A 16,026-nucleotide genomic window follows, 5' to 3' on the forward strand; every position below is an offset into this window, starting at 1 on the left:
CTAACATCTTCCAAATCACCTGTAGGAAGAAGTCAAAGATGTTTTCTCTTCTTTTCCTGCAGTGATCTTCTGATACATGCCCAATCTTTGTCCACAGTGCTAACGAAGAAAGCAAGCTATATAAGAAAACATTGATATTTAACTTTATAGTATTTGTACTGGTTTTATATTCATGTAATTCATATTTTTCAACAATAATTTAATGCATTGTGTGGAAAGTAATACAATTCTTCATTGGCTATAAACTACCCTGTTTAATATATTGTATATTAATGAAAAGGCAAAATGGCAGATTAATTCTTTCCATCCATGTCCCAGGTATGTTAAGATAAGAGCAGATATCTTCTAATTTGTATCTTAGCAGGGTTCTTTCCTTTATGGTAAAAAGACTAAATGAAAAATGGGATCTTCCTAGCCTAGATCCTGCCTACATCTGCCTACTTTCCAGGACTGTCTAATCATGCGACTATTTAATCTATTGCACACCTCCTTTATTTACATTAAATTAAGAACCTAAATCATGTGAATTGTATTCTACCTCAAATCTTAGTGCACACGTTCTTTTTCTTATTTTCTTCTGATCAACAGAAAGAAACACTCAATAATACAGTATTATTACTATACTAGAATAAGTGCTTGTGAAAATAATTATTGTTTGCGCACCTTAGCTTTTTCTTTTTAAAAGTCTTCCTATGTAAATATTCTCTACAGATGTAAATACTGCAGCTGTGATCCTGTTTGCTTGTATTTTGTAAAACAATGTTTTGCCCATTTGTATGTGTTTATTAAGTTATGACTAATGAAATCATGCTGGTTTCAGTTTTAGTAAATGTGTTGTATGTGAAATGATCCACTGAATGCTGAAAAGGGCTTAGTAGAAAGATTAGTTACTTGTTTATCACCACATACAACAAGGAGGAATTCCATTTATTTCTGTTATGAAGATGTAAGATCCTATAAGGAATGGCCAGCTCTGTTTAAACATACCCAAAATGATTAAAAAAAATTATTTGGGGAGGTTTGGAGAATAGAAATAGAGTCCATCTTTTAAAGTACAAATTTTATCCTTTTACACCTGTAGGATGTTAGCCTGGAATTACAGTATTTTTTCTGGTTTTTCCCCCTTTTTAAAGTTACATCTGGAGTATTAAGCATTGTGTTTTGCATAAGAGGACTAGATATGAGTTAGTCCTGGCAGGGCCAGATGTATTAAAACTAAGAGGTGAAAGTTCTGTTCCTCTGTACATGAGGCATCTCACCCCCATTGGAAACCAGAGTTTCTTTGCAGGTCCTCAGGCAGAAACTTGGTTTTGTTGCTGTGAGCACCGCAAAGGAACTTTTCAGGCAAGCACTCCTGAATGGGAGGCACTGACACGTCCTGCGCTGTTCAAGAATTTTAATGAAGTTAACCACATCAGACTACAAAAGTAAGCTGCTGTATTAAAAGACCATCTACTCTCTAGTCAGCTTGTTATGTTGTACAGAAGCCTGTAGCGTACAGGGTAGGATGACACGAGTATCTACGACCGAAAAAGTGATCTGCATCGGAGACACATCCCAGACTGCACCAAGGAAAAAGTCCTTCACATTTTACTCAAAGCCATCACTCATTTATTACCTTCCTATTCAAAGCTAGAAATATTTTCAACCTCATCTGACTTCTGCTTACAAAGTCTAAAAAGGTATTTCCTAACCTGTAACCGTGAGTTCTTTTTCTGCCAGCAGTTAAGTCTAAGTACATGTTCTGCCCCTTGTTTTAGAAAGTCAGCTTTTTGTGAGACGGTAATGGAGGTATGAGCATCTAAAGCAGTGAGAGCCATTGGTTAGATCTCCTGCATGAAACTCCTAGGAATAAAGAGAATTTCAAGTGGGAAAATACAGGAGGAGATGAGATTCCCTCTCTCTTTCCAAATCAAGATAACTCCTGGAATTTTAGTCTTTAGTTTATTGTTAACAGACTTGAACAACAAGGAGCTGATGTATGGGCTTAAAATGTATGGATAGAAAGGTGGCAGTGTTGAAGGTCATGAATACTCTGAAACATGAATGACTGAATAATCGATGTACTGAAATGTTCATTTCAGTTGACTTTGCTAAATATCTTTAGTCATTAAATTGGTACTACTATAAACATGTTAATAATAGAGATATTAATTTATATTCAGTCTAGATGTACTTCAAATAGTTCTTTAAAAGCATCTCATAAAAAGTCAGCCAGTTTAGTGATTTTGTTGCCGTCAGACCTATAGATGTGACACGCTGAAGACTGGCTATTGTTTCTTCTCTTATATTTATTTGTTTGGCACAAGCAAATTGGGGCCAACCAGCACTTGTTAAGATACAAAAATGCACAGCTGTGCTACTTTGGACTGCCTTTGAGGTGGTGAAGCTTCTTTTTAAAGACTTTTTTTTCTCAGTTTCGTTGCAATGTATGATTAACATTACTGGGTGCTAAAATATTGTTAAACTCACTTGTACGAAATTAACTGAAGCTAAATTTGATAATGCTTTTGGTGAGTTTTACTCATAGAGCCAGAGAGATTTGTTTGCAGTATGTTAGAATAAAATGAATTCTGAGCTCAAAAGGCAAGTACTGTAACTGTGAAAAAAGCTCATATAATAGAATGAGATACTGATATGAGTGTGGGACTTAAATAATTTTAATAATAGAGTGCAGCAGCCCTCTCCATAATTCACACACTTTTATTAATGGGTTATTGCAAGCTCCTTTCTTCCCATAGTTGTGACAGTGTCTTGTAGAGGCAATGCATGGTGTATCTGGGTCAGCTGTGTGATCCTCAACAAATTCAGCTCCTGTCTTTTACTGAGGGATGATAAAAGTGTCGAAATGTGATATATGCCAGTGCTTTCTTACTCTCCAGGGATTAATTTTATTAAATTAGATGATTTCACATCAGAATTCAATAGAATTCAATCCCACATTCACTTAAGTGGCGTGAATGGGGTTCTAGATCGACTTCCAATCATGGTTAAGATTTGGTTAGTACACAATATAAAGTTCCTTTACCATAGTTTGCCTGACCAGTTGAAGTCTAGACAAAACTACCAGCCTTTGACTCATCTTCAGAGTGGGCCCTGTTACAGATTGGTATGCATTTAATAGCTATTTGGCATAAATGTGACACAGATATGAAACATCTGGTTTCTTTGTGCTGTTGAGTGCATTAAATGATGTAACTAGCTTCTTTGAGCGTCTGTCTTCTTTACATTACTATATGAAGGATGATAAGATCATTTAGTTTCCAAACTGAGTGTGTTTGTATCAGTTCCCCTTATTCAGTTCGCTCTTAGAATCCCAGTGTTGTCAGAAAAAAAAAAAAAAAATGAAGTGTAGTCTTGTAAAACTGTTTTGGCATCCATTCATGTACCTCAGAAGGAACTGATACACAGTGAGTTGTTCAGATACCGAGTATCTCTCATTGAATGTAAAAATGAGCATTTAGTTCTATTCCTGCCTGGCTACCCTCACTGTTGGGAGTGAATGGATGTGTAAGAGGCAAGACCAGAAAATTAAGTCAAAGCGTTAACAAGTCTTGGTATTTGGTGTCGTTTCTTCATTTCCTTTTTTCTCAAGTGCTTCTTTCATACCATTGCCCCTTCGGAAAAGCACATTCCTTTAGCATCTTTCTGACCTGTAGTTTTCATGTTCTTCTTGCCTAAAATTTTTGTATGTTTCCTTCATTGACTTTGGAAGACCTACAGAGCCTCCATCCACAAAGTCCTTTCAAATGTACCCATTACCCGTTGGTGTAAGTGCCTGAGAACATAGTACAGTCAAAGAAAAGAAGAGAGTAAGAAGATTTTAAACCAGAGACTAAGATCATTTATGATTACTGAGAATTTGGACTCTATAGAGAATAAAATAAGAATCCCATGTATCCCAGGAGAGGATGGCAGTTGTTGTTCTTGTGTGGTGAAGACTTTGAAGAAGAACCTGCCTGAACAGGCAGTGGAGAAGTGCTTTCATGGTCTGATCATGAATCATCAATATGCATAAGCAAGTCTAGATAACGCACAATTGAAACTTGTGTGCCGTGAGTGTTTTGGAAATAGTGGCTATTTTGGAAATCGAAAGGAAGTCTCAGAAGGAAAATTTCACAGTTTCTCTAGCTATTCTACTCTGACCCATACCTCATAGCTGAAACTGAAGGCTACTAGACTGAATTCGTCTGTTGTTTTACAAAGCTGTGATATGCACACCAGGCAGTATGGAATCTTCACAGTAATGCAGTAATGAATAGCGCCTTTCAGTGCATGTATAGCTACGAAGAGCACAGATTTATCTCAAAAAGAGACGCTTAGTCAAAACTATCACTGGAAGAAACAAAGTTGATAGAAGTATTGCAATAGATTCAGAAGGAAAGTATTCAGGAGGGGTCAGATCAACTTTTGAGAAAGCAAATTATTTATGTATTTGGAAAATGTCCATCACAACAGTAAGAGAAATCTCAGTAGGTTTAGAAATTCCAATTGGAGAAGCTTGGAAAAGTTACTGTGGATTTCTTAGATTTGTTTGAGCTTTTTCTCTACTTTCAGTACTTGTTTTTCTTCCTTCTCACTGCAGACAGACCAGATTTTTCCCACTGACTGTCTTTCAGTTTGTCAGGTTCATAATACATCCAGTTTTGGATCCTCCCCCTTAAATCTACCTTTCCAATAGTTTCCTATGTCAAGAATTCCTTCAGCCCTCAGAGTGACTTATCTGTGGCTCTTCCATCTCTTTATATCTGTCACGCTGAAGAACTTAGCATTGTCCAAAAGTTTTTCTTTTCAGTTTTTTCCTCATCCTGCCTTTGATTTCATGTCCAGACTCAGTCATTTACTGTTTACTTCTTTCTAAAATAAATTTTCAATTCTAATCTAATTAGTTACTAGTCTAACTTTTACTTTATAGAGGCGCCTTCAGAGCAGAGAGAAGTTGTTAGTTGTAAAATTGCCTTGCAACAGTTCCATAGAGACAGGGATGAGAAGGAGAAAAGCCTGATAAGTCACTAATGGGATTACCTAAAGAGATCAAAGAAAAGCCAAGAAAGTACATCTAGAAGATTCTCTTCAAAGGGCTCTACAGTGTGCTAATTTAACACAATTTCTAAGTGTATGGTAAATTTAAAAAAAAATTACCCCAGCAAATCAGCACTAATAAAAATTGGTTGTTAAAGTATTCAGATGTAGCAAAATTCTACTACCTTTTGCATGCATAGATATTACTTAAAAAACAAGTAAATGAATGAAACTGCTGTGGTTCACTGGCATGACATTTACACATCTGCTGGTGGTGTTCCATTCCAGTATCCTTAAATTTTCAGTTATTTTACCCAGTAACCTACTAACTATGGATAAAAAAATCAGTAACATTCTTAAGATATGATCGATTGTACCACTTGTCTCTTTTTGTCTCTCTCAAGCAATTTTTTTCAGAGTTTTAAAAGAAATCAAATATTGATGTTCTACTGTCCTTTCTAGAATAAGTAGCCACAAATCAGTATAAAATAAAAGATTTTCTATTAACTATGTCCTGTTTCAAAGTTATGAATACCTGCTTTAATCAGGTCGCTGTTGTAAAATAGGTTTATATTAGAAACTTGTCTAGTGCATATGTACTAGAAATACTATTTGTGAACAACTTATTATAGGTGAAAAATATACATGTGCAACAAAGCTCTTTTTGTCTGCAGAACTTTTCACTTAAAATTTAAACAATACTTGTATTTCAAAATATTTAGTGAAAATTTTCAATGGACAAATTTAACAAAAATAGAACATGGCATTTGCATCACTGATTATGGTTATGTTTGCCTCATAGAGCTTCCTTTTGCAGAATTTTGAGTATTTTTCTATTAAGAACCCAGACGGATGAACATATAAAAAGTTTTCCATCATTTTATTGTTTCTCTTTACAGAATAATATCTCATTTTGATTCATGAGGCTGACACTACCATTTTGGTTTTATGATTTTAGTTTAAAGTACATTCAGTGATTTTTTTTTTTTTTGTTGACCTATGTTTCTGATAGTTTTGAAATCTACCAGTTGTGCAAAAAAGAACTGCTTATTTTGGAGGAAATCTCTTAAACCAAAAAAGTATATATCCGTGAGGGTAATGTGCTATTATGGTTAAGTGTCTTTCTTCCTATACAAATGTTTAATTAATATAATTTATCAGACTAGATCTTGATCTTACACTAATGATGTGGTTCACAGAGGATATATGTACAATACATACACCTCTTTGAATTAATATAAATTCTATAAAGAGAAAGAAAATGATGTTTTGAATAGCTGCCCAGACACTTTCGTTAGAGCACATGTTTTTAGTTCAAAAACATGTGGAATTCATGTCAGCATGAAGTTGAGCCTGCAAGACAGTGACTTTGAGGATTAAACGGCTCTACAATCCCAGTGAAAACCCTGGTAATGCCATTGAACTTCTGAGAAGGCAATAAATTGTAGTTGTTGGGGCACATAAGTTCATCAGAGAATTGAATGTATTATGGTAGATGAGAAGAAAGTTAATTTGTAGAGGTTAAAGACATCAGTTCTACATTAAGTTTCATTAAAAAAAAAATAAAGTGGTATTAAATTATAGAAGATGAGTAACTGAAGGGCAGTTTATACATGAATAATTGATTCACTGTGTGACTCACAGTACGGGAAGGAGTATTTTTACCTTCAGTCACCCACTTGAATCCAGCCCCAGCCTCCAGTGACTCAGCCCTGACCATCTGAGAGCTGTTGGGTGTTCAGCTGTGCAGTGAATTCATGGGGAAAGTGCGCTCAGCAGAGAGGTGTAGAAAACCCAGCACTGTAGGCTTTTGCGGTCATGGCAGGGAAGTTAAGGATGACGTGAGCATGTAATTTGAACTAGCCATTTAGTGATGAATCTCAGAGAAAAGCATGTCATTTCTGTGATCCCTGTTCACAAAAGGAAGATCAATCTGCCCATCAATAAAGAATGTGGAGCTGTAGGTGGGTGTGCATGAAATTTGTAAATGGATATACAGTACTATGGTTGTACAATACTATGAGAAGCGTTCAAACTGCAGATGATCCTATCTACAAGGGGATTTGAATTATGTTGGCAATTACTAGTAAGCACTTTTCTAGTGTGGATAGGATCTGAATATGAAGATCTGAAGTAGCGAGTGATTTGGATGTGGTAGTAGTCTTAGATCTGGTGTGGGTCTAACCTATGACTCAGGAGCCCTGTTCTACTCTGCTTTATCCTGTTGTCCTCGTCAGGTGGGATGTTGCATTTATTGAATTAACGCTGGTCCTACAGCTCTTCGGCCGACCTAGTATGTTATTATTAGGTTGTTAGAGCTGTTTTCCTTGCTATAAGAGAGATTTACAGCTCTATTTTTTATTTTACAGATAACCATTCAGAGGGACAGTGGTTTGGATGTCAGTTCCCCCAAACATGGAAAAGTGGATCCAGACAACATGCCGCACGTTGGTGGAAATACTTGGGCTGGTGGAACAGGTTTTTCATTCTTTTTTTTTAATGCAGCATTGATGAATGTCTACAGAAGATGCTGCAGCAGTCAAAAATGGATTTATACAAGACCACCCTCTACTTAGAGCTATTTTACCCAATACAGGGCTACTTTATTGCCAGTGAAAATAATTTTTTGCAGTCTCTAACTTAAACTGTGTATAGCAGATCTCTACTTCAATTACATTTTGTTATTATTTCTTTTCATTGACCGCATAGAGAACCAGAAGCTTGCAGCCATAGAAACTAGGCTGTCTTTTGCCGTTCTCTTAGATGAGTGTGTGGCTGCAGCAATTGAGTTGGCAAGAGGCACACAGAACAGGCAAAATGTCTCCTAATTCTGAAGGGGCATGATAGTGATCACTAGGTAAAGTGATTTGGGAACAGTGTAAACTAACAAATTCTAGGGAGAAGACAGGGCCTGAATGAATGGCTTTAAGGACCAGGAGCTTTGAGGAGATGTACAAGACTTATATGGTCTATCGTCCCCTTTGTACAAGGTGGAAACCATTATCAATCTGGCCTCAAGGGACTATAAACACAAGTATTCCATCAGAGTTCTTCTTTACCATGATAGCTGTTCGGTTTTGAAAATCTTTGGCAATAAATATTTCCTCTGAGGACTGTTGGCAACATTTTTGGAACATCTGTAGATGTAACAATGGAAGCATTAGAGAAAATGTATTCTTATTTATTATCAAATGCGTATTCTTGATTTTTTTTATCTCAACCATGTTAGGTGGGAGAGACACTGCTGGGTTAGGTGGCAAAGGTGGTCCCTATCGACTGGATGCTGGCCACAGGGTTTACCAAATATCTCAAGCTGAAAAGGATGCTGTTCCTGAGGAGGTTAAGAGAGCTGCTCGAGAGATGGGTGAAAAGGCCTTTAAACAGAGGTAATGTGAAAGTCTTTATTTTCTCTTCCATTTCCCAAAAGAACTTGAAAAAGCTGGCTAAAAAAAATTTTCTTTCTTAACTGCATTTATCAACTGCCTTACCCTGTTCACTATTGTTTACCAGCACATATTTAACTGTTTTGGACAAAATGTGTAGAATGTTTTATTGAATTAAGCCACATTGTTAAAATGACTGTGTGACTTGGTAAAAACATAGCTAGGTGGATAAGGAGACTGATGTCAATGTTTATCTTTTTAAAAAAGGGACCTACTGTATGAAGATTTCTTTGAATTGTGATGAATCCAGATTATATGTTGTTAGGAATTCATCACCCGACAGATGTCTTTCAAAATGGACCATTATGAGCAAATTGCTTCTGTTTGAAAGATCTGTAGTCAAATGGTGAGATGATTTGAACTATTAAACCTCAGCAGACACTTTTATACTAACCCCAGATCTTCCCAGCATTAGTGTAATGCATGGTTACTAATCAACTATTTCGCAGACCGTGCACAGAGATTCAGATTTCTTCCACTGACTGAACTCTCAAGTCAACCTCTGGTACTTTGCATTAAAAAAAGCGTTCCAAATGAGTCTTACATTTCAGCCCAAAACATACTGCAATCTAAGTACCTGTCTGAAAACAGAGCATAGTAGACACAGATCTAAGTACCTGTCTGAAAACAGAGCGTAGTAGACACAGATTAAAACATTGGAGCAAATAAATTTAGAAACAGCTTAATCAGCTCACATTTTGTTACTGTTCACAAAGTGGTTCCCAATGGACACCAAATCTAGGTGCTGTGAAGAGCAGGTGAGATTGCCATTTGCTTCAACTGATGTATAAATAATTTGACTGTTAAGCGTAAAGCACACACTGTACATGAATCACTGTATTTAAAAACAGCGATTTATCTATTGCGTTCAAGTCAAGTTTCTTTTTTAATCATGATTTTATTACTAAATTACCTGGAGCATTTAACATTGCCATTGGAGCATTAGTGGTTAATAAAGATAAGGAAAATGTGTAGATATGTCAGTGCTTCACAGGAGAAGATTTAGAAAAGAAAATATCTTTTAATAGTGATCTAATTTACACAAGCAACATTCAGAAATTTAAATGAAATATAGTCCCTTAAAGTTTTGTTTTCAGGAGGGAGGCAGAGCTTGTTTTGTCATTTTTCCTGATGCTTTATTGGGGGGCAGGTGGGGAGGACTACTCTTAACCCTTTCTACATCCCCATTCTTCAAAATTGCTTATCAGTTGCTTCATAATAGAAACAATCAATATGTATGGTCTTGGATACTGTGCATCTCTTTGTGCATATGCACATATACACATATGGCATGCTTTGATGAGTTTCTACCTGCTTGTATGGTGATTTACAAAATTCATGCTAGGGGAAATTCCTGGATACTCCTGCATGCTGTGGAAACAGTACAGCTGTGTCCTGTAAAATCTGAGTATCTATACATGAGATAAGAATTCATGTCCTGCTAAAACCAGTGAGCTGGCAGTACGAGCTGTAAATGTCCCAGTCAAATGTGGCTTCAGACTATTATTCTGTATCTCTTGGGTAGTTGGGGGAACTAATAGGTAAAAGTTGAGAATAGGGAGGTTGGAGTCCTAAGGCTGAAGAACAAAAATAAGGGGGACTGCTTTCTTTATACATGATTGTCTGGAAGGCAAAATTTTAATATGAAAGCTATTGATTGCTTTCCTGGCTACATAGTACTTCTAGTGGAAAATGTTTTAAATTGCTCAGTTTCACTGGAGTGGAGTTAACAACTGCTCTTGACTAGATGCAGTATTTTTCATGGTATTTTTCTGAACTAGCTTTCACTGTGGATTGATGTAGAGCCTAACAAGGTAAAACTGCACGTGAGATTTCTTTTGTTGGAAACAAAATGTTTTCTTCATTGATATGAAGATACTGAACTCTGTTGGCAGGATCCATGAAATAAACTGTACAGCACTGAAAGTTACCTTTTCCTGCCTCTAGTGAATAATATTTGGCCATAATGACTATGTCTATGCAAAATTCAAAATAGAAAAAGACATAGTCTTACTAAAGACAACAAAGATTTGATGTTTGATTTTAATATTATCATTAAAGGGCTAGTCTAAACAGCAATTCTCATGTATACTCTGAGTTCCAGGCAAGTAACTTTAGAATCATAGAATAATTTAGGTTGGAAAGGACCTTTAAGATTATCAAATCCAACTGTAAACCTAGCAGTGCCAAGCCCACCACTAAACCGTGTCCCTAAGCACCACGTCTACAAGTCTTTTAAATACCTGCAGGGATGGTGACTCCACCACTTCCCTGGGCAGCCTCTTCCAATGCTTCACAACCCTTTCTGTGAATAAATTCTTCCTAATATCCAATCTAAGCCTCCCATGGGACAACTTGGGGCCATTTCCTCTTGTCGTATCGCTCATTACTTGGGAGAAGGTATACTTTGGTGGTATTAAAAAACTTGTCATTAGAAATATAACTAGCCTATACATACTTTACTACCCATTTATAGTTCGTTTAAAAATCAGTATTTTCAAAACAGTGTGAGCGACGTTATGCTGTTATGAAGTGCTTGTTTGAAATGAGCTATGCACAGATAGACCAATAAGTTTTAGCTCAGGACTGAACCCAGCCACGTGCTGGATGGTAGGGTGGGCAGATACACAAATGCTGCCTCGCTACATGATGCATATGGCATATCTACCTGTCCCCTAGTTCATTCTTCAGCGTTAGACCTCTGTGTCTGTTTCAGCAGTTTAAAAGTATCTGATTAGCTCTGACGTTGAGAAGAATGATACAGAACTTTAAGTAGGCACATCTTAGCTTATAGAAAAAGCATATATCGGTTTTTATGGTGTGGATATTGCACTCTGTGTTAGGCCTCTGGACAGGATAGTGTTCAGTGACGTGACTTTTTTTGGGGGGGGAAGCACATTTTTATTAATGTTCATTTAAAACTTCTTTGTTTCAATCTTTCATCATTTTATGAAGCACAAAGATAGGTATTTTAGGCAGAGTTACTAGTTGAAGGTCTTCAAGGACAGATTTTATAGTGTGTCTTTACTTAACCTTTGTGTTAAAGCATGGATTGTGATATGTGATTCTATGTTTAAAATACTCCGACGGTGAGGTAATGAATAGACAGTCATGATCCTTTTATGTACAGATAGCAACACCTGAACCAATAAAACCTTTAGAATTTGATCACAGTTTTCAGAACATCTGATTTACTTCCCAAACATTAAAGCAGATTAGGAGAGAGACAAAGGATTAGTACCTTTAATAAGTTTTAATGTGATGCAATCCCTGTAGACATTGGTGATCACCTACCTTGTCAAAAATTCACAGAAGTGGCTGCCACTTCTTTGATTTGTCTCTTGTGTGTAGTTATTACAGTCTGAATTTTCCTGTAACCAAGTAAATAAACTTGTAATTTACATATGTACATGGATGATGTGCTTGTTTCCTAAATTGTTCTTATCTCCCTGTTTTTTGCTTTAGATTGAAAGAGATTCAGATGAGTGAATATGATGCAGCAACTTACGAAAGGTTCTCTGGAGCAGTCCGACGTCAAGTTCAATCACTCCGCATCATCTTAGACAATCTGCAGGTAATCTTAGATTCACTGATAAAGGAACATGGTGAGCTCATTGCATTAGGCCCCAAATATTATCCTGCTAATATCTTGTTACCATCTGACAATCATACCATTGAGGGCTAAAAGCAGATTCAGGTTATAATCACGGTTAGGAAAAACAGTCTGATATTACTATTTCAAAGGCAGCTTTTAAGTGGATCCCAGTCTTCACCTCTACAAGTTGCAGTATTCCCATACCACAGCTTAGAGAGATTACTTATTCAGGAGCAGAATTTTGTAAAAGAAAATACTGTACGTTATTAACAGAATATGTGATGGTGTGTAGAGCACAGCCTTTGCCTTTACCTCCTGTCCAATAGACTTTTTTTAGCTGAGAAGTGCAAATGCTATAGATGTTAAACGAAACAGCCACTCCAGCTGGGTGCTTTGCTGCATGTGCAGCTGAAAACATGAATTTTTCTGAGGTTTGTTTTTAACTCTTACTAATAAAAATAGGTATAGCCCAAATCTCCTAAGTGGAACAAAACCACCAGTTTGCCTTTCTTCTAGTAATTGGTCTTATGGTTGTTCCAGGTTTTATTAACACTATTGTTCATATATGCAGTAAATAAAATTAAAAGTGCCTTTTTTCTAGGAGGAATTTTCTAATCTTCAGTGAAGATTAAAGGAAAATTAATTTTACTCCTTATAAGACATCTCTGATTAAAAATATTTCTATTCAAGGCTACTAGCCACTGGTATACATATACCTTAGTTTACTAGTCACTGTGCTGTGTCTAATCGTGTCCCCTTACTTCAGCAATAAAACTGAAATATAGAAGGAAATTACTTTGTATGATCGACAGACTCCTCCTGGGTCAAAAAATCCAATCTGCTGGTATTGCAAGTAAGAAAGGTGACATTTTTCTTTGCCTTACTTATATCTTTAAGCCTTTGTAACTGCAACAGTGCTACTATAATCATATATATGCACAGAAAACCATTAGCCAGTTTTATTATGAATGTATCGATTCAGAGGACTCCTCATGTAATGAACATTTAAGATGGTCATGATTAGGGGATTCATGCACCTAATACGTGTTTCACTTCAGGACATAAGCTTTAGGCTTGTAAAGACAAAATTGAAAAAATTTAGATATAAATCTCAGTTTTTCCTACATCATTTATATCCAGGTGCTTTTTTTACCACGTTTCTAGTAGACATGCCGTTGGAAGCACACTTTAGGTGTGAAGTGAATAAGTCAATCTTCAGTTTAAAGTCTTTTTTTAGTCTGCCTTATCTATTCCTTGGAGCAAAAATTCTTGCATTCGGGGATCACGTTGATCATAATCAAAATATAACATATTTTAATATAAGGAGATGTATCCTGTTGCTTTGTTAAAAAGGTAATTTTAATATCAAGGCAAAGTCTTACAAGCCTCAGTATTTTATGAGACTTTGCCAACTTTCTGGCAAAATCTGTGACAGCTAATCATACAGCTAGTAAATGTACTTTGTGATGAAAAAACAAATTCACTGAATTTGGAAAAGCTAGATTGTAGAATAAGAGCAATATTGAAAGCAAATTTTTTACTTTATACATTTTTGTACAGATTTTGGTAGATTTTTTTAATTAGAAAATGCACTAGGAAAATGGAAGATAAATTGTAACAGGAGTTACTTAGTTGCAAAATGCTTTCTGTTAATTGGGAAGCTGAGTCCAGGCATGTTTCATGTTATCTTTTTGAGAAGTAAAAAAAGTTATTTGAATTCTTTAGCATGGTAAGTCATTCAACCCTGATGAAGGACTATGCCTCTCTCCCCTTTTTTCTGCATAGTTCTATGTACACCATGGACTCTCAGCTGAAACTGTTTTCTTTCTATTATCAGTCAGACATTCCTCATTTCTCAAATAAGAAGTCAATGGCAGAGTCAGTTGCAGTGAACTTTGCCGCTCAGATGTCTGTGTGTTTTTAACATTGTGAAAATCCCAAATTATCTTTTCAGTAGAGGACACTTTTGGCTTTTTAAAAATGTTTGAGTTTGCTTTGTTTCAAACTTAGTGTGTTCACATAATGGAAATATTTTGTCCATGTTTATTTAACCTGGATTTTCTTTTCAATGTAGGACTTTTTATTGTTAGGTTTGTGAGTTTTTTTAAAAATATGTTCCTTTGATTAAATTTTACATCCCAAGAATTGAGAGGCTGGGATTTGGGTCCAGTTGTTGATGGCTTGCAAAAATTAGTAGCAGGAGGAGATGTTTGGAATAGGCTGATCCTTGAAAGTGATACATAAATACAGCCTGAGAATGTAATTTCGTTGTTCGTTTTATGTTGCATAACTCTATGATCTCTGTCAGCTCTTTGAACAATGTTAACAAAACATTATGAGTTCTTGTTTGTCTTATGTAGAAGTAGCAAAGCCAGAAGTCTAGGAAATCCAGTCAATTATGAACTTTCTTCTCTCTCTTAATGCTGGCCAAACCCTGAATAAAGCTTGTCTGTCTGAACTCCAGATTCAAAAGCTTATGGTCAGTCAGTCACTCAGAAAGGCTGCCTTAGATTTTAGATGACTTGCCTTCCAGAAAGTACTTCTCTTTTTATTGATTATTACAAAGGGAATGTGGGGCAACTGTCCATGTAGCTTCTGAGCATCATGTAATAACCCACATTTAAACTGGGCAAACCTGAGCCTGAATCATTGAGACTGCTGGGGCTCTGTCTGATTTAAACTGTGTGGGAACTTGTCTGGTCATAGCAGCAAGAATAAAATAGTGGCAGTCCTATAATAAACATGGCTCAGAGAGCTGACGATGCAAAAAACCCTGTGCCCTGTCAGTAGTAGTTTTGTGATTTCAGTAGCTAAGGGAACGTATGCATAATGTTTTCCCAGAAACAAATGCAGACCACAACTGGCAGTATTTCATACCATCCTATACCATTACGAGTTACATATTTAGATGTGATCACTTCACACACGTGATTTATTCTGTGGTATTTACAGACACCACAGTTATATTTTGCATGTTTTTTTGTAAATATACCTTTGATATCTTTCAGTGAAAAGGATTACTGCAGTGGTGTATTGTGATCAGCCATTGCCATGCTCATAAGATATGGTATCTAGCACATTTTTCTGATTTCAAAAACAATACAATGAATACATATGCAATATTTTTTCAACAATATGGTTGCAATATATTGCAATAGTAATGGCTTGTATGCCCTTTCTGGTAAAATATCAAAGCAAGGTATATATGTAATAGTTCTGTTTTTCTCTTAAAATGGTAAGTGCTTTTAAACTTACGTTACTTTTAAACTTATGGAAAATTACATATTGAAAATGCTTTGAAGCTTTTCTGTAATATATATGTGCATCGTATAACACACATGCTTAAGGGGATTTTTTTTCGACTTTTATGAAAGCAAATAAATTCTTAGGAATTCTGCATGGAAGAGACAGATGCTAAGTAGTCTAAATAATTTTAAAATTATTTTGGAAAGAGGTTAGGTCAGATTTTGTCGACATTCTTTCCTATTTTAGGAAAGAATGTCAACTGTGTGTTCCTCTCATAAAATTTCAGCTCAAATACTGGCTTTTGTTGCATAAGCTTCAGAAGTTATTAAATGGTTTTTAACTATGTCCATACTTAAAAGCAAATTTCTTCTCACACTGTTTTTCCTTGAACAGCAAATAGCCACAAAACTAAAGCATTGTCAATGAAAACTGTAGTGAAACTCGTTGAAAATTTGCTCTGTGAAGCCAAAACTTTATAATCTTCTGTTGTTTGTCCCTCCTGGCTACTGAAAGGAAGCAAATGGCAAAAATTTGACAAAACAGCCTTTGGGAAGTGTTAAGGATCTACCTCTGTTCCAGTACTTATAGTGGCTAAGATGACTAGGAACAGTCATCTCATTTGCATGACTCATTTTAGACAGGCTCTACTTGCTCAGCTGCATGGTGTCTCCAGGAGTATTTTGTTAATGGTTAATTGGGGTGTTCTTGAAATTTGCCATG

The 16,026-nt window shown here is 36.1% G+C and overlaps 1 protein-coding gene across 1 annotated transcript in view; it reads left to right on the forward strand.

Moving 5' to 3' along the window:
• The window catches only part of LOC104158619 (von Willebrand factor A domain-containing protein 8-like), a gene marked incomplete at its 5' end in the record, with an annotated part of 76,331 nt that overhangs the window by 43,295 nt on the left and 17,010 nt on the right, over positions 1–16,026 (forward strand). Inside the window, 3 exons of the mRNA XM_009696322.1 lie at positions 7,392–7,500; positions 8,252–8,408; positions 11,931–12,039. Coding sequence (XP_009694624.1) covers positions 7,392–7,500; positions 8,252–8,408; positions 11,931–12,039 — 375 coding nt within the window. The remainder of the gene's footprint in view (positions 1–7,391; positions 7,501–8,251; positions 8,409–11,930; positions 12,040–16,026) is intronic.

This window comes from Cariama cristata, unplaced genomic scaffold (assembly GCF_000690535.1).
Source record: "Cariama cristata isolate BGI_N322 unplaced genomic scaffold, ASM69053v1 scaffold33, whole genome shotgun sequence".
In the NCBI taxonomy this organism is placed as follows: Eukaryota; Metazoa; Chordata; class Aves; order Cariamiformes; family Cariamidae; genus Cariama; species Cariama cristata.